Below are 26,825 nucleotides of genomic sequence, written 5' to 3'. Positions count from 1 at the left end.
CCCCTTTGTTTCTTGAAAGGACGCCTCTCATTAGATTTAGGGCTCAGCCAAAATCCAAGGTGATCTCATCTCAAGGACTTTAAGTTCACTGCATCTGCAGAGACCCTTTTTCTAAATAAGAGCACACAGGGGACTTCCCTGATGGGCCAGTGGTTAAGACTCTGAGCTTCCACTGCCGAGGGCATGGGTTTGATCCCTGGTTGGGGAACTGATACCCCACATGTCACCTGGCCCAACCAAAAATAAATAAAGATGGTTAAATAAGGGCACATTCCCAGGTATCGGGATTTAGGACTTGGACATCTCTTTTGGGGGACATTTTTCAACCCACTGCAATGTCATACCAGTTTTGGTTTGAAAGAACTCCAAGGCGAATACGTGTTAACTGGACTCCTGAAGCCAGGAGATTCCTTTGGAAGAAGGGTACTCACTGTCTTAACATCCACTTTGTTCCAAGGGCTGAGCTGTACACTTCCCATGGTGTTATTTCTTTTAATCCTTTGTTGTGGTTCAGTCACTAACTCACGTCCAACTCTTTGCAGCCCCATGGACTGCAGCACGCCAGGCCTCCCTGCCCTTCAGCATCTCCCGGAGCTTGCTCAAACTCATGTCGATTGAGTCAGTGATGCCATCCAACCATCTCATCCTCTGTCATCCTCTTGTCCTCTACCCTCAGTCTTTCTCAGTGTCAGGGTCTTTTCCAGTGAGTCGGCTCTTTGCGTCAGGTGGCCAAAGTATTGGAGCTTCAGCTTCAGCATCATTCCTTCCAATGAATATTTGGGGTTGATTTCCTTTAGGATTGACTTATTTAATCTCCTTGCAGTCCAAGGGACTCTCAATAGTCCCTAGAGAAAAGCACCACAGTTTGCAAGCATCAATTGTAGTCCTTAAATCAGTGGTTTGAGGTAAGGTATGCATGCTCAGTCGCTTCAGTTGTGTCTGACTTTTTGCAACCCCATGAACTGTAGCCTGCCAGGCTTCTCTGTCCATGGGGTTCTTCAGGCAGGAATACTGGCATGGGTTGCCATTTCCTTCTCCAGGGGATCTTCCCAACCCAGGAATCAAACCCACGTCTCCTGCATTGCAGGTGGATTCTTTACCACTGAGCCACCAGGGAAACCCTTGCGGTAAGGCATGGGGTCTCATTTAGGGGATGAGAAGGTGAAGTGTACACGTTCTGTGGCTTTGGGAGGTTGCATGACTGTTGGGTTGTGGGCTCAGTTGGCCCAGAGCTGTCCACAGTCCCAAGCGATGGTGTTCCCCAGTGGAGCCATAATTTCATCCCCCTCCTTACAGCTGAGGAAGCTGGGGCCAGAGGAACTGACGTCTCACCGTGAAGCAGAGGCTGGAGAGGGTGACACCATCTTTTGAGCCTGGACCTCCGGTGGGCCTTTGTCCACATTCATAAATGCGTGGGTTCTCCCAGGCCCTCCTAGAGCTGTGGCCCTTGCCCAGGGGAAGGCAAGTCCTGCGATGTTTTGTGGGCACCTCTGGGGGTTGAAGACTGCCCGAGGCTTCTCCATAGACCCCAGATGAGAACTCCGCCATTCTCCATGGGTGTCCGTACACACCAAGATCTCACAGCCGGTGGGGAGTAGACAGAGGACCTGCGGACTCCTACAGGTCTGAGTCCGAGGCCTAGGGCAGGAGTGAGCAGTGGGTCTCCCCTGCCCGCTCTGTCCCTCCTCTCCTCTCAGGATGCTCCACTCCAGAGGCCTATGGCCCGAGGCTTCTCCCAGAGGACTCCAGGGTCCACGCTTGCAGCTAGCATCTGACGCCCTGACCTTCCTCCCATCCTGCTCCCCACAGCTACCCTCTGTCAGCTACCCTCACTTCCATGCCTGGTGAGTGTCTGGCCTTTTGAGCTGGGAGTGACCCGGCCTTCTTCTTCCTTTTTTAAAAATTTTGGCTGTGCTGGGTCTTCCCTGCCACGTGTGGGTTCTTCATTGCAGTGAGGGCTCCGTATTTGGGGCATGCAGGCTTAGTTGCCCCTTAGCATGTAGGATCTTAGTTCCCCGACCAGGGATTGAACCCTGCATTGGAAGTGTGGATTCTTAACCACTGAGCCACCAGGGAAATCCCTGCCCAGGCTTCTTCCCTGTGGTCCCCTTGTGAGATAAGCGTGACCCCTCCATTTTACAGATGGGGAGTGGGCCTGAGGCTCAGGGAGGTAGGGGAGATGGGAAATGCTGAAACAGGGACTGAATTACTTGTGGCCTGACCAGGACCACCTGGACGGGCTCCCAGAGGAGAGCCCGGGGGCCTGCAGTGGGGCTGCCTGATGCGGGTGGTCATAAGGACCACGCTGAGAAGGCCTGTCCCCTCACCCCAGCGGGTCTTTGCATCAGGGCTGAGGACGGTTAATGGGGACAGAAGGTGTTTCCATGTGGGCCGGGCGGCATCTGCACCGTGGGAAGTCCTAGAGGGGTTTTCAATGGGAGGGTTTCAGGGACTAAGGGGGCTTGGGGGGGCCCTGCCAGGAGTGCCAGGTGAGATCCTACGTGGCTGGCCACTGTCACAAACCACGTAGGCTTTCTCGGAGACTGGTTGTAGGAGCAAAGCCAGGGGTCGTGAGCTGGGGCCCCACTGCCTACCTGGGGATGTGCAGCCAATGCGTGTGCGTTTCGGGGCCCTACCCCCAACCATTGGGTTGTTACTGGTGAATTTAGCGACCCAGCTGCTCGTGGGTCACTCTGAGATAAAAAGCAACAGTCGAAATGCACTTTGGTGAGGACAGTGAAGGTGGTCTGTGGCTTTGCAGGTGTGGTGCCCCTCCCGCCCCCGCTGGCCCCTGGGTGCCCCTGGACCCTCCATGTGTACCCATGCTTGTGCACTGGCTCCTGTGGCATCTTCTCTTCTTGGATTGGAAGCTCCAGAAGGGCAGAGGCCCATCTGTTGAGTTCCTGACTGTGACCGCCAGGTCCAGCCACAGTGCCTGCAGCAGGGGAACCTTGGGGGACCGTGGTTGGATGGTGAATGAATGACCCCTTAGCAGGGAGCTGGAGATGTGAGAGGGCAGCCTCTCGTGAAGAGGGAGAGAAGGTGCAGGCGGGGAAGACAGCACGCACGTGCAAAGGCCGGGAGGCAGGGCTTGGTCTGCAGCAGAGGGAGGCAGAGGGTAATGGTGTCCGAGCTCAGCTTCCGGGCTGCAGGAACGATGCTGGATTTTGTCCAGAAGCCAGGGAAGGGCTCTGAACGATTTAAGCAGGGCAGCATGCGATCTGGTGTTTGTGCTTTCGTAATTAAATGTTTTGTTTCCAGATAATTGTAGATTCACACGCACTTGTGAGAATGATGCAAGGACATCCCCTGAACCCTCCACCACATGCCCCCAGTGGTAACATTTTGCAAAACTCTAGCACGGTGTTACAGTCTGAATGCTAGCGTGGGTACTGTCTCAGACAGAATATCCCATCACCACCCAGACCCTCCGTCCTCCTTTAGGGCCACATCCGCCCTTCTCCCCTGGCACCAGTCTCCTCAGCCTCTGCTCTCCGTTTCTGTCATTTCTCAAGAATGTTCTACAGATGTAGCATTTGGGAGCTGCCTTTGTCGCTCGCGGGGGTTCCCTGGAGACCATCCAGGCCATTGTTTGCACCAACAGTTGGCTCCTTTCACTGCCCGCTGTGCTCCCGAGTGAGTGAAGGGGCGCTGTGGCCCCGTTGAGGGGCATCTGGAGTGTTCCCGTTGGGGCTTCTGTGAATGCCGCCGCCGTGCTCTTCCACGCGGAGGCTTTGTGCGAGCCTCAGCCTTCACTTCTCTGGGATAAATGCCCAGGTGTGCACTTGCTGGGCCGTGCGGCAGTTGTATGGCTGTGTTTGGAGGATCACTCTGGCTGCTGGGTGGGGAAGGAAAAGGGGGGCCTAGAGAGGAAGCTGGGGGCCCCCGGGAGGGATGCAGGTGTCCGGGAGGGAGGGGATGATGGCCTGGGTCTGGGTGGGGACAGTGCGCAGGGGAGAACCAGAGGCCTGGGAGTTTGGAGGTGGGCAGAGCAGGGTGGTGGAGTGCAGACAGACAGTGCCCGGGAACTGGGGGCTGAGGGGACCCAGGGAGGAGTGGATGTGGGGTCGGGTGAGGACGGTGTGGTGAGGGCTGGGAGTCTGGGTCTCAGGGGACATCATCCTGTGGGAGGTGATGCTGAAAGTCAGGGGAGGCGTCTTCCCAGAGGGGCCCTGGGACTCCGAATTGGAGGAGGAGGAGGAGGAGGGTGGGGGTGAAGACAGACGGGGGGGCAGGAGGACAGCAGGAGCAGAGGCGCCCCAGGACTTGGGCTTTGCTTGTCCAGTCCACGTGGCCACCATTTTCCTCCATTAGGTCATCTGATCACTCCCACAAGGTGTGCCCATTTACAGACCAGGAAAGCAGGGACAGCGGATAGAGGGACCTGCCCCAGTCATGAGAGAGAGCTGGATTCTGGAAGCCACGGAATCACAGAGCACAGGGCTGAGTTCAGACCTCAGGCCATCGGTTACAGGCCTGTGTGGGCCTTCCTGAAGGTGCATGAGCTCAGGCGAAGATTTCCGAGCTCGCACCTGGTACCCATGGATGCTCCATGAATAAGCTGCTATTGCTGCTGTAGACCCTTCACAAAGCCCAAGGGTGGATGGTAGCCCCCATTCTGTGCTTCACATCCTCCCCACTTATCCTATTATATCCCATAGGTGGTTCCAGGTCACGCCTGCACCCTGAGAGAAGACAAATCGTATTGTGTTTATTGAGATATAATTTACATAAAATCCACTTTTTTAAAGTGCATAATTCGGTGCTCTTAGGAATGTTCACAAGGTTGTGCAGCTGTCACCACCGCCTAATTTTAGAACATTTTTATCACCCACAAAAGAAACCCTGTTCTGCATTAAGCAGTGACTCCCCATTGCCCCCCACCCCCAGCCCTTGACAAGCCCTATTCTGCTGTCTGTTGACCTGCCTGTTCCGGACATTTCATGTGGATGGAATCCTACACTCTGCATGTGGTCTTCTGGGTTTGGCTTATTTCACTCAGCACCCAGGTCCATCCACATGCCACGTATCATAAGTTCATTCCCTTTTTTAGTTTAAAATTTTTTACTTTGTTTTTGGCCATGCTGGGTCTCCACTGATATGTGGGCTTTTCTCTAGTTGTGGTGAGCAGGGGCTACTCTCTAGTTGCGCTCCACGGGTTTCTCATTGGGACGGCTTCTCTTGTTGCAGAGCTCGGGCTCTAGGCATGTGGGCTTCAGTAGTTGCAGCCCATGGGCTAAAGTAGTTTCAGCTCCTGGGCTCTAAAGCACGGGCTCAGCTGCACAGCATGTGGGATCAGAGATTAAACTCGTGTCTCCTCCATTGGCAAGTGAATGCTTTACCACTGAGCCACCAGGGAAGCCCCTTCTTTCCTTTTTAAGACTGATTAACAGTCGACTATATGGATAGACCTCGGTTTGTCTATCCATCCATCCATCGATGGACATTTGTATTGGTTCCACCCCTGGACTGTTGTCAGTAGTGCTGCTGTGAACATTTGTGGACACAGTTTCATGTGGAAATGTTTTCCATTCTCCCGTAAACACCCACGAGTGGAACTGCGAGGTCTGACGGTAACCGTCTTTCACCCTTTGAGGAGCTGCTGGACTCTTCCAAAGCAGCTGTATGGTTTTGCAGTCCTGTCAGCAGGGGTATGAGGGTTCCAATCCCTCCACCTCCTCTCGAACATCTGTTATATCTGTCTTTTTGATTTGGCCATCCTGGTGGGTGTGAAGTGGTGTCTCACTGTGGTTTTGATTTGTGTTTCCCTAATAACCAGTGATGTTGAGCATCTTTTCGCCTGCTTCTTGGCCATTTGTGAGACTTCGGAGAAATGTCTGTCCAGATCCTTGCCCACTTTAAGATGGGGTTATTTGTCTTCTTATTGTTCAGTTGTTTTTTATTGTTCCAAAAAGCTTTTCTTTTTAAAATGTATTGTAGATACCACAGTGACTTAAACTGAAGCACCTGACTCTTAGCCACCCCCAGGGTGCCCACTGGCATGCTGCCGCCCCCTTGGGTGACAGATGCCTTGAAATACATTGTGGGTGCCTTTCTCTTGGCCTGAATATCTAGCACAGTGCCAGGCACACAGCAGGGGCTCAGCAAACAGTGGGACCTCAGTGCACCAGCTAAGGGGCCAGGCGGTCCTGTCTCCTTCGCAGTGAGGTGGCTCTGGTGGGTTGCATGTAGGCGCCGTGTTTCCAGCCAAGAGAGAACGGCAGTGGTGTCTGTGGGGAAGCGGGGACCCACGCAGGTATTTACTGAGCACTGACTATGCTGGGCAGTGAGCTAGACCCGGGGGAGAGAGGGGTCCAAGAGCCCCAGGGCGGGGTGTGCATTTGCACAGGGTGGGGACCTGTGTCAGCAAATCCTGGACAGGACCAGCAGATGTCTGGGCATCTGGGAACACCTTCTAGGGCAGCGCTTTTCTACAGAGACCTGAGGGTGGCAGGAGAGAGGCAGGTGTCAGAGGTGCACAAGGAGGAGATGTTTAATCACCCCCAGAGGCGGAGAGAACGAGGCCGCCCCAGGAAGTACGGCTGAGGAGTGGGGGACCAGCGTGGCTGTGTCTGGCTGGGCACAAGGGGCCGTGTCTGGGGGCCAGACCCCCCATCCGGTGCATGGGGCCCATGGCCTGACTCTTTTGTCTGCACAGAACCAACCGGATAGTCAGGAGGAACGAGCCAGGAGGTAACCCGCTGGGGCCCAAGGTCCCAGTCTGCAGCCAGATTCTCCCAGCATCCCACGGTGCCCAGACAGACTGGGGACCCGTGCACCCTGCGTGGGGGCCTGAACGGCTGTGTTCATGGGGCTGGGCCCAAATGTGGAGGAAGTGAATTATGAGTCCCCGAGAGAATGCGGCAGAAATACAGCAGAAGTCAGGGTTTTCTCGGGGCTGGAGGCTGCTGTGTTAGTGACTGTTAGTGGAGAGACAGAGAGGAAGTGGGGAGAGCAGGGGAGAGAGAGGGAGGGCAGAGAGGCAAGGCTGGGGGGGAAGAGCCAGGGAGTTGGGGGCGGGCCGTGGGGGCAGCAAAGGAGAATGAGCCCTTCCGCCCCACCAAGGGCACACGTGTTATTTCTCAGTCCTCCCTTGTTCAGAAGCCCAGCGCTCAGCCCCTCCCACGCACCTTCCCGTAAAGCCCCAGCAGCTGTCCCCTAAGGCCGGCTGTCCTATAGCCCAGAGCAGCCTGAGCAGGGCCGGGGGTGATCGAGGGTGGGTGGTCTGTCCCACTGCCGGCGGCCAGGCTGCTCCCATGCCCCAGGCAGGCACCCCTGCCTCAGTGTCCAGCCCTGCACTCCCTTCTCCAGACAGTGAGGGGCCCTCGGTAGAACTGGGTCCCCATTCTCCAAGCAGCCCACAGCCTGATCCCACTTGAGTTGCTGTCAGTTTAGTCCAAAGTCCTGGGGTGAAAACTCAGGGCCGCCTCACCCCCCTGTGGAGCAGGACCCCCAACCTGGGGACACCCCCTCCTTCTGCCCGGAGCCGCTCCCTGGGCCATCCTGTAGGAGGACCCCAGGCCTGGACCCCTGCCCAGCAAGCTGCCTGAGGGTCATCAGGGGTGATTCTGAGCCTGGGCCAGTCAGGCTGCAGGGGGCAGTGCTGGGGGCTCCTGAGTCCTCTCAGCGCCCTTGCCTCTCCGGAAGGTCCCCAGGCCCCTCGGGCGTTGAGTCACCTGGGGCGGTGGAGGTGGAGGGGTCTACTGGCCAGTGGACACAATGTGGGCCTCTTCTGCTCCCCCTCTGCCCTTGGGGTCCACGGGGCAGATTCAGGACAGTGGTGCCACATGTCCCGGGCCTGGGCCCGGGCCCCTCCTTGGCTGGCCACTCCAGCGTCCGGACAGGTGGGCATGTGAGCCTCATTTTCAGCCTTCCAGCCGGCAGGCCTGGGTGTAACACTCTTCCAGAGTGTTTGCAGCCACCCTCACTGGACGTGCCGTTTCCAGGGGTGACAGAGTCCCGGGTTTGGCGACCACCACCACGGTTGCTGCTGGTGAAATAAGGATACAATTTCTTCCCCCACAATCCCCAATTCCTCCCTCCCCCTGGGAGCCCACCGATCCTGGGTTGGGGGTCCTGCCCCAGCCCTCCCACCTCGGGAGCAGATGTATCGCCTGAAATCAGAGAGCCCACTTCCATGTCCTGAGGGGAGTCCTGACTGGAGCCTTCTCCACCCTACCTGCTGCCAGGGCCTCTGGGTTTGGGGGTATTCTGTGGAAGTTCAGGGCACAGTTTGGAAATACTCCTCAGCTGTGGGGCCCCCTGGGCTGCAGAGCAGTCTTTCTGGGAGTCTTTGTCTGTGGGGGCCCCCATGAAACCCAGTAATCAGAGGGTTTTTCCATGGCCTTCACAGAAAGTGGTCATGTCCCCATTGGAGTGGTCAGGGGAGCTGTGATGCCTGTCGTGGGAGCAGGACATGCAGAGACCCCCCAGGCCCCTCCCCAAGGCAGAGGAAGGTCAGGGCCAGCTCTCCCCCGGGGCCCACCCTGCTCAGACTGCAGGGCCTCTGTCTGCGGACCGAGGCTCTGTTTGTTATAGTTTGAGCTACAGTTTATACAACACACAGTTCCCCCATTTAAGACATGCAATTGTGTGACCTCTAGTATATTCGGAGTTGCGTAGCCATCACCAGTCAATTTTAGAGCATTTTCATCACCTCAGAAAGAAGCCCTGTGCACAGCTGTCATCACCCCGGCTCATCCCCTAGCCCCCAGCAACCAGGAATCTGCTCTCTGTCTCTGCGGATCTGTCCACCGTGGACACGTCATGGAGCTGGAACCCTGTGCTCTCTGGCTTCTTTCTCTCCCTGTACTGTTTTCGAGGTCCGTCCATGTCATAGCTTGACTGCAGGCCATGTGGGTATCAAGACTGGGTAGTATTCCACATATGGAAGGAGCGCATTCAGTTTATCCAGTCATCCAGGGATGGACCTCTGGGTTGTCTCACACAGTACTGCTGTGTGAACATTCTTGTACAGCTTTGTGTGTCGACGTGTGTTTTATTCATTTCATTCTTGGGTATCAAGCCAGGATACCCAATTGCTGGGTCAGGCTGGACCTCTCCACTTAAGAGAAACTGCCAGACTGTTTTCCAGAGCGTCTGAACCCTTTTACATTTCAGCTTCTTTTTAAAAGAGTTTCAACCCCCCACCCCTCACCCAAACCTGGAAATCTGTTCCTGGACGTGGTGAAGTCTGTGTTTGGAGAAAATCATTTCTTGAGTGCATGGTCTGTGCCGAGCGTGGAGACCGCTCAGTGTCGCCCCCAGCAGGTGGCCACACCCATGTTCCTCCCTCCCCACCCCCTGCCGCCCTGCTCTAGCTTTCTTCAGGGTGCGGTTCATTTGTCTCTAAATCTGTCCCCCTAAATCTCAGGTCCATGAAGTTCTTTGTTCTCTATACCCTCAGCCCCTGGTACTCAGAAGGTGTCTGGTGGTTATGGGTCGGGATAACTGGTCATTTAGAGGAGGGGCTGTCCCCAAGCCACAGGAAACTGGGGAGGGGACAGGGAGGGATCCTGGGGAGGCTCTCACACTGAGCGTGACCAGCGAGCCTGTTCTCCACGTTTGAGGGCTTTGGAAAAAGCCCTGCATAGTAGGGCCCAGGCTGGCAGGGGTGTGGGAGCCCCTGCTTTTGGTGGTAGACTTGGGTGTTTTCCTGTGACAGTGGCTCAGAGCTCAAGTCACATCTCGGAGGGGTCTGACCAGCCTGAGCCCCAATCAGCCATCCTGCCCCAGGTGCTCGGCCTGCAGCCTGGACCTAGGCCGTGGTCCTGGGGTGTCTGGTGTGTGTGTGTGCAGCGTTTGTCCCTGAGAAGAGCCGACAGGGCTCCCCGAGAGTGTGAAACAAAGGCTGCGGCCCGGGGGGAGGCTGGGAGCTTGACCGCTGGCAGCTCTTCAGCAAAAGCTTGGTCCTCAAAAAATGTAATGTAACAAAGAAAATGGTTATTGGTCCTAAAATAAGAATCACAGGCAAGCTTTTTTTTTTTAGTGGTTATTTATTTATTTGGCGGCTCTGAGTCTCAGTCATAGCACCATCTTCATTGCGGCATGTGGGATCTAGTTCCCTGACAAGGGATCGAACCCAGGCCCCCTGCATTGGGGGTGTGGAGTTTTAGCCACTGGACCACCAGGGAAGTCCCCGTCGGGTTTTTAAAACCCACCTCTGCTCAGGCCTTGCCTCTGACCGCTGAATCAGCGTCTCTGGGTAGATGGGGCATCAGCCATTAGTTTAAGGTCCTGCAGGGGTTCTCAAAGGACAACCTGGGTTCTTGACCTCAAGTGCTGAGAAACCCAGAGGGTGTTATAGCCCTGGTGATCTGCCCACCCCCAGAGTTTCTGCTTTGAAGGACCCAGGGGAGCCCGAGAATCTGCATTTCATTGAGGTCCTGGTTTGCGGATGCTGTCGGAGACCCCAGCCCAGAGCAGCCACGGCCACCACTGTCCTTCACGGCCCCCAAGTCCTCTGCCTGGTCACATGCTAGACAATCGTGGCTTCTGATGTGATGTACTTAATGCAGAACCTGCCACGCACCATCGTGAGGCGCTTTGCAAGTACAAATCCACTTTCTCCCCTTGAGTGTCCCACAGGGTGGACATTGTCACTGTCACCCTCCACAGAGTCACAGCCACGTCAGGTGTCTCAGGGCAGCTCTGGAGGCATTGAGTGTCGGTCTGGCTCCAGCTCCTGGCTCCTCCCCCTTTCTTTAGCCCGAGGGGAAATAATTTTATCCCCATTTTGCAGATGGGGAAGTAGAGGCTCAGGTCGCATCATCCTTCCAGGATCTGTGCTCAGACCTGCCTGACTTCCAGCCACTCTGGTGAAGGGCCCTCCCCGAGGAGGGGGCTCCCTTGCTTCCTCCTCCCACTCCTGCCCAGTGCCCCCTGCTGCCATACCTCACAATTGCTTCCGTGAACCCCTCACTTCTGAGGCCAGCTCTGCCGGCCTCTGCAGTTGAATCACGATATCCCCTGGGTGACCAGAGAGGGAGGCATGGGCCCAGAAGGAGACTTCCTGGGTGGCAGGATTCGGAACTCTGCGTTCTATTCCTGTCTCCCCTGTTCAGGCCCAGGGGGAGGGGCAGGAGAGGTGGGCAGGGGCGGTCCCTGCTCACTGAGGCCCAAGAGGAGGTGGGGCTGAAACTTGGAAGCTACGGGAGGGTTGCCCAGATCTCCCCAGCCTGTGCCTCGAAACCATTGACCCTAGAGAGGAGGCTGCACTTGACATGACTGGGTCAGAAGCAGCAGCCGCCACTTCTGAGCGAAGCCCAGGGTCCTCCTGCCACCCAGGGCCAGCCCCTTAGTGCTGGGCACAGAGCTGCATCCTAAAGGGACCTCCTGTGGGGTGAGTCATCCTGCCACCCTGAGTGAGGACCACTGGGCCAGGGGTCCTGGTGTTGTGGGAGCTGGAGGCTGTGTACTTTGATGCAGACCCCTCAGAGTTTTCTGTTGGGCAGTGGAGAAAGGTTGCCGGCCTGAGAACCCGGCACATGTGGCAGGGGTCCTAAGCTGAGCCGCTTGCTTCAGGACTTTGGGCAAGAGCCTTAACCTCATCACGCCTCAGTTTTTCTGTCTGTAAAATGGGCAGTGTCTCCCTAGTGGTTCCCTGGGGCCTGCTGTGAGCACTCTGCAGGGAGGTCAGAAGCTCTGCCCTCCCCGGGAGGTCAGGGTGACTGACAGGCGAGCAGAGGGGCTCTCCCCAGGGAGTGCAGCCCAGAGGGAACCAAGCTCAGGGAAGGGACCGCTGACTGGGGTCTAGAGACCAGCCGCTATTTAGACTTGCCCCAGAGGTGCACGCGTCAGCTGACGGTGCCGGGGGTAGGCCGGCCCCTCATCCCCATAGCCCCTTCCAGCTCTGGGGACAGCGGAGGAGGGAGGTTCAGATCTTCACCCCTTCCTGCTGTGTGGCCTCGGACAAGTCACCACATTGCTCTGAGCTTCCTGACGTGATGACAGGTCCTGGCCTTCTGTAGATGGTGAGAGCTCAGCAGATGTCCGTAGACGGTGTCCCTGGACGCTGTGGCTGTGGTTCCCGACCCGAGTGCCCTGGAGGGTTTTCTTGGTGCCTCCAACTGAGAAGGCAGCCAGTGAAGGGAAGTTCAATAGAACCCTGACTTGACAGTGCTCAGCTGTAAAGAATCCCTCTGCAATGTGGGAGACCTGGGTTCTATCCCTGGGGTGTGAAGATCCCCTGGAGATGGGAAAGGCTACCTGCTCCAGTATTCTGGCCTGGAGAATTCCATGGACTGTATGATCCATGGGGTCATAAAGAGTTGGACACGACTGAGCCAACTTTCACTTCACTTAACAGTGTTCGTTCATCTGAGGTTAGACCCATCTCTTGTTTTTCTGATGTGGAAAAGACCTTCCATTTATTCGTAATCACCAAAACTTAAAAGGTACCCTTGAGTTGGAGTGAAGGACACAGTATGGTTCAGGCCCACACAAGGCTCGGAGGTCTGTAGTATGTGTTGCAGCGTGAAAGAAGCCAGTCTGAAAAGGCTTCATACTGAGTCCGACCCCATGACTTTCTGGAAATACAGAACTGTGGAGACAGTAAAAACTGAGTGGTGGCCAGGCGCTGGGGAGGGAGGGTGAGCAGGCTGAGTGCAGAGGGTTTTGAGGGCAAGGAGACACTCTGCATGTCTCATTAAGGGCAGATACATGTTACATTTATCCAGAATCAGGGGATGGGCCACACCAGGGGTGCTGAGATGTGTCCGTATTGGCTCACTGACTGTAATACATGCCCCACACTCCTGTGTGTCTGTACTTGCACTCGGTTTTCTGTAGACTTTATAGTTCAGTTCAGTTGCTCAGTTGTATCTGACTTTTTGTGACCCCCTGCATTGCAGCACACCAGGCCTCCCTGTCCATCACCAACTCCCGGAGCTTGCTCAAACTCATGTCCATCAAGTTGGTGATGCCAACCATCCTCTGTCATCCCCTCTTGACGTTTAATCTTTTTTTTTAAGCTTTTTCTATTTTAATCTGTAAGAAATGTCTGATAACAGATAAATAGAGCATTTATTCATCTTAAAAAAAAACAAACCTAAACCTTCCCAGGATGAGTGGATAAAGAGACAGTAAAAGATGTGTGGTGCAGAAGGAGCAATGCTGGTGTGAAGTCGGTTGGGTGGGCACGACCTAGGATGCTGGCTGAGGCTGGCTCTGAGCCTGGTCCTCCCCCAGCCTTTGGGGACCCTGGCCCCCACTGTGGAGATGGGCCTGCCTGGGTGGCTCCCTGGTCCAAGGCCAGCCACGCCTGAATCCCCTCCCCTCTGGATGGCCCGAGGGCCCATAATTGCTGGTCTCCACGGGCTCTGCTTTTGCTCTCAGCCCCTCCCAGCCTTGGGGTGGCTTCCTGGCTTGTGTCCTGTTCTCAGCGTGGGAATGGCCGTCACCTGCACCCGATGCTCATGGCCTCTGAGGTCACTGACCTTTCCTGCCTGTCATCTGACATAGCTGATGCCTTCTCAGGGAGTTTTGTCCCCTCCATCCCTCCACGACCTCCACCGACCTGCCACCTGGGCTTCCTCTGCGACTTCCTCTACCCACCTGCTACATACTAGGGCTGGGTGTCCTCCCGGTCAGCGTCCTCTGTGAGGAGCAGGTTCACCTTTGGGCCCCCACGAGACGCAAATCCCGAGGCTTAGTTTCTGCAGCTGGGGAAACAGGCACAAGACCACTATTGTGAGAATTTTCTCGTGAAAGTCTCATCCCCCTTGAAACATTGAATCTTTATCATGATGATGTGCCCATAGTTTAAGATGTCAGTGGGTGCCACAAACAATAGCGCTTAGAACAAAATCAGCAGGATCCCGACCCCTCCTGCTCCCCAGAACTACGACTTTAAACTCCTGCAGCCATGTCTTCGGAGAGACTCACCTCCGAGTTTCTACATCTGTGTGCTTCCTTGGTTCATCGTCTCTTTTAGCTGTTAGGTACTGACTTCCTAAGCGGCTACAGTCCATTAGGTCGCAAAGAATCAGACACAACTGAGCGACTGAACACACACGCACTGACTTCCTCAGAGTCAGCATGGGACTCTTAGGTGAAGATTCTTAGTCTTGGGACTTGCCTGGTGGTCCATTGGTTAAGAATCCACCTGCCAATGCCAGGGACATAGGTTCTATCCCTGATCCGGGAACTGAGACTCCACGTGCCTGGGGGCAGCTTGGTCCACGAGCCACAACTGCTGAGTCCGTGTGTGGCAACTACTGAAGCCTCCTTGCCCTAGAGCCCATGCTCTGCAACAAGAGAAGCCCCCACAATCAGAAGCCACACACCCCAACTAGAGAAAGTCTATGTGCAGCAACAAAGAACCAGCACAGCCTATATCCTATATACATTTACGTGTATAGTCGAGACAGACTTAAATAAAAGATTCTCAGTCTTTTAGAACCCCCTTCCTCTTCCCTTCAACTGTTTCAGCATGGTTACAATGCTTCTGTTAAATTCGTTGTGAGTTGTCATTATTACAAGACTGTTAAGCATTACTTATTACTGGGGCAAGCGATGCACTGATTCTATATTCACTCAAGTACTTCTCCTGTGCAGCATAAGTTAGTAACTGCCTCATTTTTTCAAATGTATGAAGTGAAAGTTGCTCAGTCGTGTCCGACTCTTTGCAACTCCATCGACTGTAGCCCACCAGGCTCCTCTGTCTTTGGAATTCTCCAGGCAAGAATATTGGAGTGGGTAGCCATTCCCTTCTCCACCTGGGTTGGGATTGGGAACCCAGGTCTCCCACACTGCAGGTAGATTCTTTACCACCTAAGCCACCAGGGAAACTCAAGAATACTGGAATGGGTAGCCTATCCCTTTTCCAAGGGATCCTCCTGACCTAGGAATCGAACCGGGGTCTGCTACATTACAGATGGATTCTTTACAAGCTGAGCCACCAGGGAAGGCCTGGTTCCCCCATCAGGGAATCAAACCCCTGTCTCCCACATGACAGGCAGGAATACTCACCACTATGCTGGTCATTTCTTTCCCTGCCTTCCACATGCTCACTAAAATACTACTCCATACGGCTTTTTGCCTGAACAAATCCACCAAATTCTCTACATATATACAGTATACACACATTTCATATTTGTATATTTTCTTTCATTTCTTGCTATAAGTTATGTACAGTTGACCCTTGGACAGTGTCAGGATGAGGGCCTCCAACCCTCCAAAAATAGGAAAATCTATGTATAATTGATAGTCAACCTCAGTGTATGCAGTTGCACAGTATCTGCAGTTCTGCATCTGTGGATTCAACCGCTTCAGTTTTTACCATTGGAAAAAAATCATTTATAATTGGACCTTCAAACCCGTGGTATTTTTGTGTGCGTATATAAAATTGTTTCCCCTCGTGTTTGTTGGAACCCCCGTGTCCTCCCTCTTCTGTGGTTTGCTTCCTCGTTTTGGTGGAGTATATCCTGCAGTAGCTTCCTGAGAAAGGATGCGTGGAAGATAGTTGTTGTGGCTTAATTACTTGATCGATTGGTTGTATGTGTAGTTTTAGATTGAAAATCATTTTTGTTCCGAATTTGAGTGGAAGAAATTCCCCACCGAAGTCTCCATCTCGGTGTTGCTACAGAAGGGTCTCAGGCCATGCTCTCAGTCCTTCGTGTGAAGTCTCTTTTTCTTCTCTGGAAGCACTTGGGATCTTCCTTTGCTCACCGAGGTTCTGAAGTTTCACTGGACTTGGCCTGTGTCTCTCTCCTTGGTCGTGCAGGGGAGCCCTTTCAGCCTGGACGCTCACATCCTTAAATTCTGGGACACTTTCCCATTTTACATCTTTGGTAATTTTCCTTCCTTGCTTTCTGGAACTCCTAGTATATAGATTTGAAGCCTTCTACATGACTCATGGATGGCTCTAAATTTTTTCTGTCTCTCACTACTTTGCCTACCTCTTTTTGTTCTAGTTTCTGAAAGATTTCCTTGACTTTATCATCCAGCTCACATCAAAATTTTTATTTTGGCCTTTACACTTTTAATTTCCAGGAACTCTTTTTCCCTGATTTTTTTTCCTTTTCTTTAAAAATTGCACTTGATTCTCATTTTGAAGGTGCAGCATCTTATCTCGATGAGGATTACTATTTGGTGTCCACACCCTGCATTTCCCATGATTCCCTCCAGTTTTCCCCTAGGTGGGGCTCTTTCCTGTCACCTCACCGTCAGGTGCCATGGGTGGGCATCCTTCCAGGATGGGGCCCTGGCCTGGGCACCCCCACCCCCCCCGTCTGCCGTGGGCTCCATGCCCTTCCCAGGAAGAACAGTCCCCATCCTGCCCAGGGCTTGCTCTTGGAGGATGCAGCGTCTGGCTGGACTGACCTGTCTTGTCCCCAGGCTGGCCCCTGAAACTATCACAACATTGACAGGTGAACACGTTGGGTCTGTGATGAACGTGTTGGAAGAGTGTCAGTGGATAAGGCCGGGGAGGGCTTTCAGAGTAAGAAAATAAAAGTGTGAGAGAGACGTGAGGGCTCTGGGTAGACCCGAATCAGTCAGCAAGAGCAGACTGTGCACAGTACCCAAGAGGCTGGCAGCGGGGGTGAGGCCTGGATCTCCGCTGGCTGAGGGCCATGGGGCAGAGCCAGCTTTTGAATTTGGACCTGGTGGTGTCCAGAACCAGACGGCGCCAGTGTCCCTGGTGTGCCCAGAGCGACGGTCACAGTGGCCCTCGAGTGGGTCCCTGAGCACAGTGTTGGCCTTCCCAGAAGTCTCGTCAGGAACGCAGGGGTTGTGGCCAGGAGCTCGGGGGATGTTGGACAGCCCACAAGCCTGAGACCTGCTGGTGTTCACACCTCATTGGCTCTTCTCTGCAGGCCTGGGTCGTTCCAGTTGGCATCTCACAGGCCACGTTTGGGAGGTCCACTGAGATCTGGTTCTGAGTTCTGGGTGATGTGGGTCATCCCTTATCTTCATTGCAATGTGCAGAGTCCCTGAGTGGGTCATCTGCGTGCCACCCTACTCCCCCTGAGGTTACCTGCGCCCCCCCATCCCCAGGTGCCCCTTGGATAATTCATCTTCATCTGGGTGTTTCCCTGTGAGGGGCAGACACAGGGGGTTTGCGGGGCCCCGGGTCGGGGTACAGAGTGCAGACAGGAAGTTGCCCCTGCCCTGGGGTCTGCACCACCCAGACTGACCCCACAGCATCGCAAGGGCGCCCCTGCTGGGGCCACACGTGGTCTTCTCTCTGCACTGGGCTGGCTTCTGTCTTTCCTCATGCAAGCTGCTTGGGATATAACAAAACGATGGACTTAGTCTTTTTCAATAACCAACCAGATTCAATGAAACAGCCGTGGGGAACCAGGGGTTTGATTTCAACCCGTCCTCTGCTGTCCCCAAACAAGAAAGGGAGGTGGGAGGAGAAGAAAGGACCTGGCCCAGCGGGGGCCAGCCCAGAGCCCCCGCTTTAGGGGAAGCTGGCTCCTGGCTGAAGGCCTGTCTTCTTTCTTCTGATCTGGACCAGCCCCGAAGCAGGGCCCAGCTATCCCAGCAGGTCACAGCAGAGCTGATCAGGAGAATATTTCTGAAATATCGAAATTCATTTTTCTTACTGACGTCAGCTGTGAATTCAGAAATGTGTTCAGACTGGGAACAAAAGTGCAAATACAATAAAACTGCACGCCCTGAGCAAGGAAGGCTCAGCAGCCTGCGTCACACCGTGTGCAGGAGGCCACACCCACGACTCCATGTGTCTAGAGGATGGTTATGGTCGTCACCCCCATGTCACAGATGAATTAGGAGATCTGAGAGGTGGAGTGAGGACCCCAGGTCTGGGATAAGTGGAAAGCCCCGGCTCTGAACTCGGGACTCCTGACTCCCGGTGCCCATGCCCCAGGCTCCAGCACTGCTGGGCAGGCTGCCCCAGCAGGGCCCCAGCAACCACAGGCATTTGTTTCAAAGCCCCGATGCCCTCATTCCGCTTAAATCACCTAGAATATGACCAGTTCATCTTCTGTCTTGATATGTTTCTCACTGTGCATGCAAAGTTGCTTCAGTCATGTCTAACTCTTTGGGACCCCGTGGATGGTAGCCCTCCAGGCTCCTCTGCCCGTGGGATTCTCTGGGCCAGAATACTGGAGTGGGTTGCCATGTCCTCCTCCAGGGGATCTTCCCGACCCAGGGATCGAACCAGCGTCTCTTAGGTCTCCTGCACTGGCAGGAGGGCTCTTTACCCCGAGCGCCACCTGGGAAGCCCGTTTTTCACTGCTTCTGTTCATTTTTCTGCTGCCAGTTATTACCGTCTAATTCCAGACCATCTTCATCACCCCACAAAGAAACCCTGACCCTGATAACCATCACTCTCGTCCTCCCTCCCCCAGCCCCTGGCGACCACCAACCTGCTATCTCCCTGGACTGTCCATTGAGGCTGTGTATTTTAAAGCGGAGGCTGGCTGTGCGGAGAATTCTCTTCAGCATTTGCTCCTGTCTGGGCACACCCTCTGCACACATCTCTGACACTCTCCAGCCTCAGCTCACCTGTCCAGGGACCTCTGGAATCATGGAATTCAGGAATAGTATGCCGAGCAGCTTTTTCACTGATGTGAAAACAGACTCAGCTCTGCAGGACTGCGTGGCTTGTGGAAGGCCAGGGCAGCAGGACCTGGGAGCTCAGAGTGGGAGGGAGGCTCGAATCTCTACCTGGGACCCTTGCTTTGTCTGCGCCGATGCTCAGAGCAAGCTGCAGCTTGCCTTTGCCTCTGTGTATGCGTTGGACTCTGCGTCCATGTCTGGAAGGTGGAACGATGCCTTCCAGACTGCGGGGACGTTGTTCAGACTCTGAGATCCGCACAGGGATCCCGACGCCTCCCTGTTTTTACCCTTTTATCTGAGGGAGGGAGTGTGGGCAATCATTTTCTCAGGGATGGAAGTGGCCCGCACCTCACAGGATGCCAGGTGTGGCTTCCAGCCTGGTGCCCTCTGGACGAGGATGGGCAGGACCTCACTGTGTGCAGAGCCCTGGTAGGGGGAGGACGCAAACCCTGGGGTTGAATCCTGTCTCTCTTTGAGCCTCAGTTTCCTCACCTGCCAGGTAAAGTGCTGTTTATCCCTAAGGTTTTCTTCCTTAACCAAATATTCTTTCATTTTGTAAACTTTTTGTTTTATATTGGAGTATAGGTGATTTACAGTGTTGTGAGTTTCAAGTGTACAGCAAAGGGATTCAGTTTTACGTATCCCTAAGGTTTTAATGACAGTGATGAACAATAGTTGCTGATTACTGAGCATTAACAACCTTTCCGCACTTTTCGTGGATTACTGCATTTTATCCGCACAGCCACCTTCCCTGTTTTACAGGTGAGGAAACCGAGGCATGGGAACTTAAAGCAGACATTCCCAAGGTCACAGATGCAGAAAGAGTAGAGCTGGGAACTCGATCCCGTGTCTGCCCCCTTCCTAGCTCCTCCCTCTACCCCCATACCCACAACCTCCACAAGGCTGGGTGTTGGGCCCCCGTGTGTCCTCAGCTATATGCTCAGCCTGCCTTGAGGGGTGCAGGGGTGTTGGTGGGGAGGTGGACTGAGTCTCTTCATGCAAGGGCATCCTCAACTTTGTGGGGGGCTGCCAGAGAAACCTGGGGTGACATCTTGGGAGACTCCGGCGGGGGGCAGCTGGATTCAACAAACAAACACATGGGACATTTAGTTAACCCTGAATTTCAGATCATCAGTCTGATCATTTCTAGCCAAGTATGTCCCATGTAACATTCTCTAAAAATTACTTGTCCATGTGGAATTCAGATTTAACTCGGGGTCCTGTGTTTTATCTGTCCCCAACCCACAAGTGGAAGTGGCAGAAAGCTGGGAGTGAGAGATCCCTGCAACAGCAACTGGCTCCCAGCTTCAACTGGCTCCCAGCTTCAACTGGCCACAGGAAGGCCGCTGTCTGGTGGAAGGGTCTGGCCTTAAAGGGCCAGCTTCCCACAGCCACCCACCCAGGAGCGGAGGAGCCATCCAGGACCAGGAGGCTAGTCCAGCGTCCTTCTCACAACCCAGGGTGCAAGTCCTGGCTCTCTGCCCCAGCATGGGCAGCTGTGGCCCCAAGCAGGGAAAGCTGTTGGTATTGGTGGGGTGGGAGGATGGACGAAGGTGGGGAGCCCTGCCCTGCTGTGTGCGGAGTGTCATTTAATTTACACAACTACCTAACGCATGAGAAATGGGGACCCGTCCTGTTAAGAGTCACACAGCCAATAAGCAGAGCAAGAATAAAGCTCAGTGCTGTGATGTTTTAGCTTGATTGTGGCAAGATTTATAGATAACATAAAACTCGCCACTTGAACCATTTCTCAGTGCACAGTTCAGTGGCGTCAGTCACTCTTACAGTGTCACACAGCCATCACCTCTGTCTGCTTTCAGGACTACCGTCCCCCCAGACAGTAACTCTGTACCCAATAAGCAATAATTGCCCATTCCCTGCCCCAGCCCCGGCCCCACCATCTACTTTCAGGCTGTCTGGTTTGACTCCTGGATATCTCCTGTAAGAGGAATCAAATAGCAAGTGTCCTTTGTGACATGTTTATTTCACTGAAGATGGTATCCTCAGGGTTCATCCATGTTGTAGCAAATGGCAGGATGGCCTTCCTCTTGAAGGCTGCATGACCAATGTTTCATTGTCGGATGGACCACATTTTCTCTGGCTTTTGTGAGTAATGCTGCTGGGCTCGTGCAGGTACGAGTGTCTGAGTCTCCACTTTGGATTCTTTGAGACATCAAGTCTGCCAATTCTCATGCCTTCAGGTGTGGTGGTCTTCCCAACTCTTCTTGGATGCCTCCAGCAATGGAGAACTCACTACCTTCCAAGACTGTTTCGTCAGTACCCAGTCTGTAGCCTGGCTCTGTGTCCTTATTCTGTCACTCATGGGCCCCACGAGGCCAGTTTAGAGCCTCTCACCTAGGGTGTGCTTCTTCATCTCTCCCACACCCTTCCTTGTGCCCCTGTGCCTGAGGAGCTCTGCGGTTCACTCCTGACTGCATCGGACTCTTACTCCTCTCTCCCCCTCCCCGAGCCCTAAGGGAGCAGAATTCAGCTTCAAGAAACTGGAGGGAAGGGCCTTTAAAAATGACCACCCTTGAGTAACGTGGAAACTTACATTACCATATGTAAAATCGATAGCCAGGGGAAATTGCTGTCTGGCTCAGGAAATTCAAACGGGGCTCTGTATCAACCTAGAGGGGTAGGATGGGGAGGGAGATGAGAAGGAGGTTCAAAAGAGAGGGGATATATGTATACCTATCCTGGGTGTTCATTGGAAGGACTGATGCTAAAACTGAAACTCCAATACTTTGGCCACCTCATGCGACGAGTTGACTCACTTGAAAAGACTCTGATGCTGGGAGAGATTGGGGGCGGGAGGAGACAGGGACGACAGAGAATGAGATGGATGGATGGCATCACCAACTCGATGGACATGAGTTTGAGTGAACTCCGGGGGCTGGTGATGGACAGGGAGGCCTGGCGTGCTGTGATTCATGGGGTCACAAAGAGTCGGACAGGACTGAGCGACTGAACTGAACTGAACTGATGGGTGATTCATGTTGAGTTTTGACAGAAAACAGCAAAATTCTGTAAAGCAATCATCCTTTAATAAAAAATTTTAAAAAAAGAATGGTATACTTTAGACAGCACACAAAATAATGACCACTCGTGATACGTGATAGAAATCGTCAAACCACCTGGGGGCTGACGGTCTGTCTGCCTCCATGTAAACCTGGCCGAGTTGCCCCAGGACGGGGCGAACCGTGGCGGCCGCGTCACCCCGCCCGCCGCTGAGCCTCACCCTCTCGTTTGTCTCCGCAGGGACCTACCAGGGCCAGTGGGTCGGCGGCATGCGCCAGGGCTACGGCGTGCGGCAGAGTGTCCCGTACGGCATGGCGGCGGTCATCCGCTCGCCCCTGAGGACGTCCATCAACTCCCTGCGCAGCGAGCACACCAACGGCGCGGCGCTGCACCCCGACGCCTCCCCCGCCGTGGCCGGCAGCCCCGCCGTGTCCCGCGGGGGCTTCGTGCTGGTGGCGCACAGCGACTCCGAGATCCTCAAGAGCAAGAAGAAGGGGCTGTTCCGGCGCTCGCTGCTGAGCGGGCTGAAGCTGCGCAAGTCGGAGTCCAAGAGCAGCCTGGCCAGCCAGCGCAGCAAGCAGAGCTCCTTCCGCAGCGAGGCCGGCATGAGCTCGGTCAGCTCCACGGCCAGCGACATCCACTCCACCATCAGCCTGGGCGAGGGCGAGGCCGAGCTCTCGGCCATCGAGGACGACATCGACGCCACCACCACCGAGACCTACGTGGGCGAGTGGAAGAGCGACAAGCGCTCGGGCTTTGGCGTGAGCCAGCGCTCGGACGGGCTCAAGTACGAGGGCGAGTGGGCGGGCAACCGGCGGCATGGCTACGGCTGCATGACCTTCCCCGACGGCACCAAGGAGGAGGGCAAGTACAAGCAGAACATCCTCGTGAGCGGCAAGCGCAAGAACCTCATCCCGCTGCGCGCCAGCAAGATCCGCGAGAAGGTGGACCGCGCCGTGGAGGCGGCCGAGCGGGCGGCCACCATCGCCAAGCAGAAGGCGGAGATCGCGGCCTCCAGGTAGGAGGGTGAGGGGCGGCGTGACTGGGGGTGCGGCGCGGGGCGGTTCTGGGTCTCCGGACCTAGTCTGGTTGGTTGTGCTGCCTGCTTTGGTGTCTACACGTTTGTTTCTCAAACTGTGCCCCGTGGAACCCTGGGGTTCCTCAGAGGTTCTCAGAGGTGGTGCAAGGAGATGGTTGGTCCGAGGAGGCTCTGGGTCGTAACAGCCTCCCTCAGATGGAGCAAACGGCCCTTCCTCTCTCCCTTGTTTTATATGCTGGTGTTTGATGGAGAACAATGTTGGCCATTCTCTTAGTAGGATGCATAGCACAGCTGCTGGCTGAGAGGAAGGTGTGTGCCCCCATGGCCGCATTCCCAGGCGGGCATGAAGTGCCCGGTGCTGCAGGGATGTGGGAGGCAGGGAGTAGCTGTCCTGGCCACCCCAGCCCGAGGCAGATCCTCCACAGGCCCTGGAGATGGCACCAAGTGAACAGGGTTGGCCTGTGGGCGCTGGCCCAGGAGTCACTCGCAACTTGGTGCTGTCAGCCATCAGCTGTTCTCAGAGTAACACAGGGCTCACTGTGTGGATTCAGCAGCCTCCAGACCCTAAGCAGGGTCCAGAGTTGACTGTAGGCGGGCGCTGTGTTGGCTGTTTAGGTGTTTTTTTATTGGTGCAGGGGTGGGAACTTTAGAACTGGTAGAAGGGGTCCCTGGGTCCCCCCAGGAAGCGCAGAGGAAAGTGTGTGAGCCTGGGTCTACCCTGTGCTGCTGCGGGAGGCTGTGGACAGCAGGAACTGCCAGCCCCGGGTTGAAGGAAGCCATCCAGTTGAAAACCAGGGCCCCCGGGTGGCCACGCTCCTGGGTTCTCAGGGAACCATTCCTGGCTTGAGTGTGTCGAGAGCTTCTGGCCATCTGTCTACTTTCCTGGGTCAGGGTAGGGCCCTGGGGTCAGCCTCAAAGGTCATGGGGCCTGGGACAGGAGTGGGGCACTTTAGATGCCTCAGGCTGCCCGGACAGGAGATGTCCAGAAGGACAGACACTGACTCTTTCTGGATGATTCTGAATTCCTGGCTTAATTCCTGGGATTATTCCTGAGACGCCCAGCTCAGTTATGGCTCAGGCCTTCCCAACCTCATCGCTAATAAAACTTTAGCCCATTTGGTTCTGGTTTTCAGCGACCTTCCATCCATACTGAAAGAACAAAAAAAGGTGGCTGTGGTTTGTTGGCAGGATATCTGCCGCTCACATCCAAGGTCTTAGAGGGGAACGAAACCCATTCCAAGAAGCCAAGGGGAAAAAGGAATTACTGCCTGAATGTCAGGGTTCAGCCCTGCTCGGTTCACCCCTGCCAGTTCCCCCGGAAGTGTTCAACGATAAATAGGAGCAGCGTTTATCACTGCTTCTCTGATATTTTACAATCAAATTTGGTTCCCTAGTTATTTTTTCCTTTATGAATATATAACCCTTGCTCCACATAGAAAAACTGGATGATGGAACATGAAAGGCAGGGAGCAGCCTAAGGGTGGGTCTCATGCATCACCCAGAGACCCCACTGGCATTGGACATTTTTCTTTCCTTCCAATAGTTCATCTATTTTTTACCTTTTGTGTTTGTCTTGTTGACCTCAGTGGATATGAGGCACTTTACAGGGCAGGGGGTCAGTGTTGTCAGAAATTTAGGGGCTTGTGAGGCAGAAGCACAAAGATTTCATGGACAGTTTTCCCCGGAATTGAGTATTTATTTTTGCTAATATTTATTTGTTTGGCTGCGCGGGTCTTGGTTGTAGGGCATGGGATCTTCAGTCTTTGTTGCGGCATGCGGGATCTTTAGCTGTGGTGTGCAAACTCTGAGTTGTGGCATGTGGGATCTAGTTCCCTGACCAGGGATTGAGCCCGGGCCCCCTGCATTGCAAGTGTGGCATCTTAGCCTCTGGATCACCAGGGAAGTTCTGATTTTATTTAAAAGTCTGTCACTCAGGTGAACCTCTCGGGACTGGGGACATGTGATGCAGGACAGTTTTCTGACACACCCCCAGAACCTGGGGGGTGCTGGTCTCTAAGAAGGAGTACGTGGAGGTGGTAGTGTGGGCGGAGCTCAGAGCCAGCTCCCCGAGGACCCCTACCTGGACCCCCATGCAACTGCCTGCCTGCCGCAAAGGCCTGAGGGTGGCTCCGTGTATTGCTTGCTGGCTTGCTGAACGTCCAGCCTGGCCCACCACTGCTGAGCAGCCTTGGGAGGGCACTCACCCTCTCCGGGCTGGGTTCTTGTGGACAGATGGCATGGAGCAGCATGCAGTGCCTTCAGCGAGTGTGTGGCCTGGCTACCCTCCCAAGTGACCCCTGAACCGGGTCGGCGCCTCCCCTTGCTCCCTGGCCTTGCGGGGAGGTGGGTGTGAATGCACACCCTGATGTGGTCTCAGCCTGGCGGCCTCGTGGTGCCCTGGGCCACAGTCAGAGGTGGGAGGTCCCCAGACACGGTGAGGACAAGCCTCCATTCCAGGCTGCAGCAGGAGCTGCACTTGCCTGCGATTTCTCAATGGGCTTAGATTCAAAAAAAAAAGAGAAGCCAGAGGCTGCCGTCCTAGAGAGTGAAGCCAGTGAACGCCCGGGAGCCCCGAGGCCAGCCCTCCACCGGAGCGTGAAAGCAGCCGCGGCAGCCGCGTGGGGCCGCAGAGTGGCTGGCCCCGGGCGGGCTGTGGTCACTGTCACAGCCAGGAGCCGGCCTGGCGTTAGCGAGCTGCATCCTCAGGCCTAGAAAGGCGCAGTCGCTGAGTCGAGCAAGCCAGAAACGGTTCAGTGTGTGTGTGTCCTCTCTCCCAGTGCGGGGACCTCGCGGAGGGCAGCTGCTATGAGGATGGGCATGGGCCTTCCTGGGAAAGGGGGTGGCACAGAGCTTAGGGTCCCAGACAGGGTCCTGTTCCCTCTGTTTCAGGGTGAACCTCACCCACCCTGGCTCCTAGGGCCAGGGCCGGGCCACATGGCTAAGATGGGGAGCTGGGGTTCCTCCTGAGCGACAGGTCTGCAGGCTGGCCCCCATCATTGCTGCCCATCATGCGGGCTGGCATCACCGGGGACATGTAGGCAGCCTGCCCAGAGATGCCAAGCTCCTCGACGGGGGTGCCACCTGGGCTCCAGAGCCCTGCCCTAGCCCCCTCAGGACATGTGTAAAATGCAGACGCCCCCACACACACCCCGAACTTCTGCCTCAGCAGATCCAGGTGGGGCTTGAGAACCTGCATTCCTGGGGAGCCCCTGGGATCCTGGTGCTGGCTGGCCCCCGGGGGGTAGCAGACATGCCTGCGGCCGAGGTGGGAGGTGGAGGAGCTTCCTGCCCGGTCAGGTAACATGGAGCCGGGGCTGAGGGGAAGGTGTGCCAGGCTGGTCGGTCTGCAGAGACAGGCGGGCTCAGAGGCCCCGCTGGCCTACCCTGGGGACTTCTCAGCAGCGTCTTGTCTGCACAGAAGCTCGTTCTGAATGAATGAAGCTAGTTCTGAATGAATGAATGAATGAAGATGCTTAGCCCCGCCCCTTCTCGTCGTCAGGGGCCCAGCCACCTCCTCCGGTTCTGAGACCTGGAGGCAAGGCTGTGGCCACCGTGGGGCTGGGCCAGGTTCCCCAGGAGCCATAGCCACACCGTCCATCCCGGGAGGATCACAGGTCCCCTCTTGCTCCTGGGTGCCTGCAGACTCTCCAGGGCGAGAGGCGGACCTGCCGTGGTCCAGCAGGGCAGCATCCTCAGCAAAGCCCACAGGACAGAACTGCAAGTTCCCTTGGGCTCGGTCTGTCTCTGGCCCGACCTCCTGTAGATATGGTCAGTCCTGATCCAGGTGTGCTGTGGGGCCTGGTGGGTCAGCTGGCTCCACGGGGAAGGAGAGGTAAATTTCCCCCAAGGTCCTGGATTGTAGGGGTTACACCAGAGCCTGAGTCTGGTGAATGTGACAGCTCACTGTCCTCACCCCGAGACCCTGCGGGGACCAGAGAGGGAGGGGCTGGGTGGTGGAACAGGGACCCCTGTCCCCGCCGCCTCTTCTTGGCCAGGCTGCCCTCTGGCGCTAAACCTGCGGCCTGGAGCTTGGAGCCAGCTCTGTTTCCTGGGAGTGACCGCTGTGCTCGGGAGTGAAAGGGGAGGAGGTATGGGCTGGGCGGCCTCGCGGTTCCAGGCTGCGGGGTCCCCGTGGGGCAGGGGTGTGGGGGCAGGAGGTGCGCCAAGGCTGCCGGTGGTTGTGGTGGTCGGCAGGGCTGTGGGCACAGGCCCGCATGCTGCCCATCAGCTGATA

The 26,825-nt window shown here is 55.3% G+C and overlaps 1 protein-coding gene across 1 annotated transcript in view; it reads left to right on the top strand.

Annotated features, from left to right (window-relative positions):
* JPH3 (junctophilin 3) overlaps positions 1–26,825 on the top strand; it is a 74,488-nt gene that overhangs the window by 8,633 nt on the left and 39,030 nt on the right. The window contains exon 2 of the mRNA XM_055411135.2: positions 21,793–22,570. Within this exon, the coding sequence (XP_055267110.2) occupies positions 21,793–22,570 (778 nt within the window). The remainder of the gene's footprint in view (positions 1–21,792; positions 22,571–26,825) is intronic.

The sequence above is a fragment of the Moschus berezovskii genome, chromosome 22 (assembly GCF_049115385.1).
Source record: "Moschus berezovskii isolate FMDL1 chromosome 22, NW_MosBer_1.0, whole genome shotgun sequence".
NCBI lineage: Eukaryota > Metazoa > Chordata > Mammalia > Artiodactyla > Moschidae > Moschus > Moschus berezovskii.
Note: the sequence above shows the minus strand (reverse complement) of the source record. Positions and strands in the feature narration are given on the sequence as shown.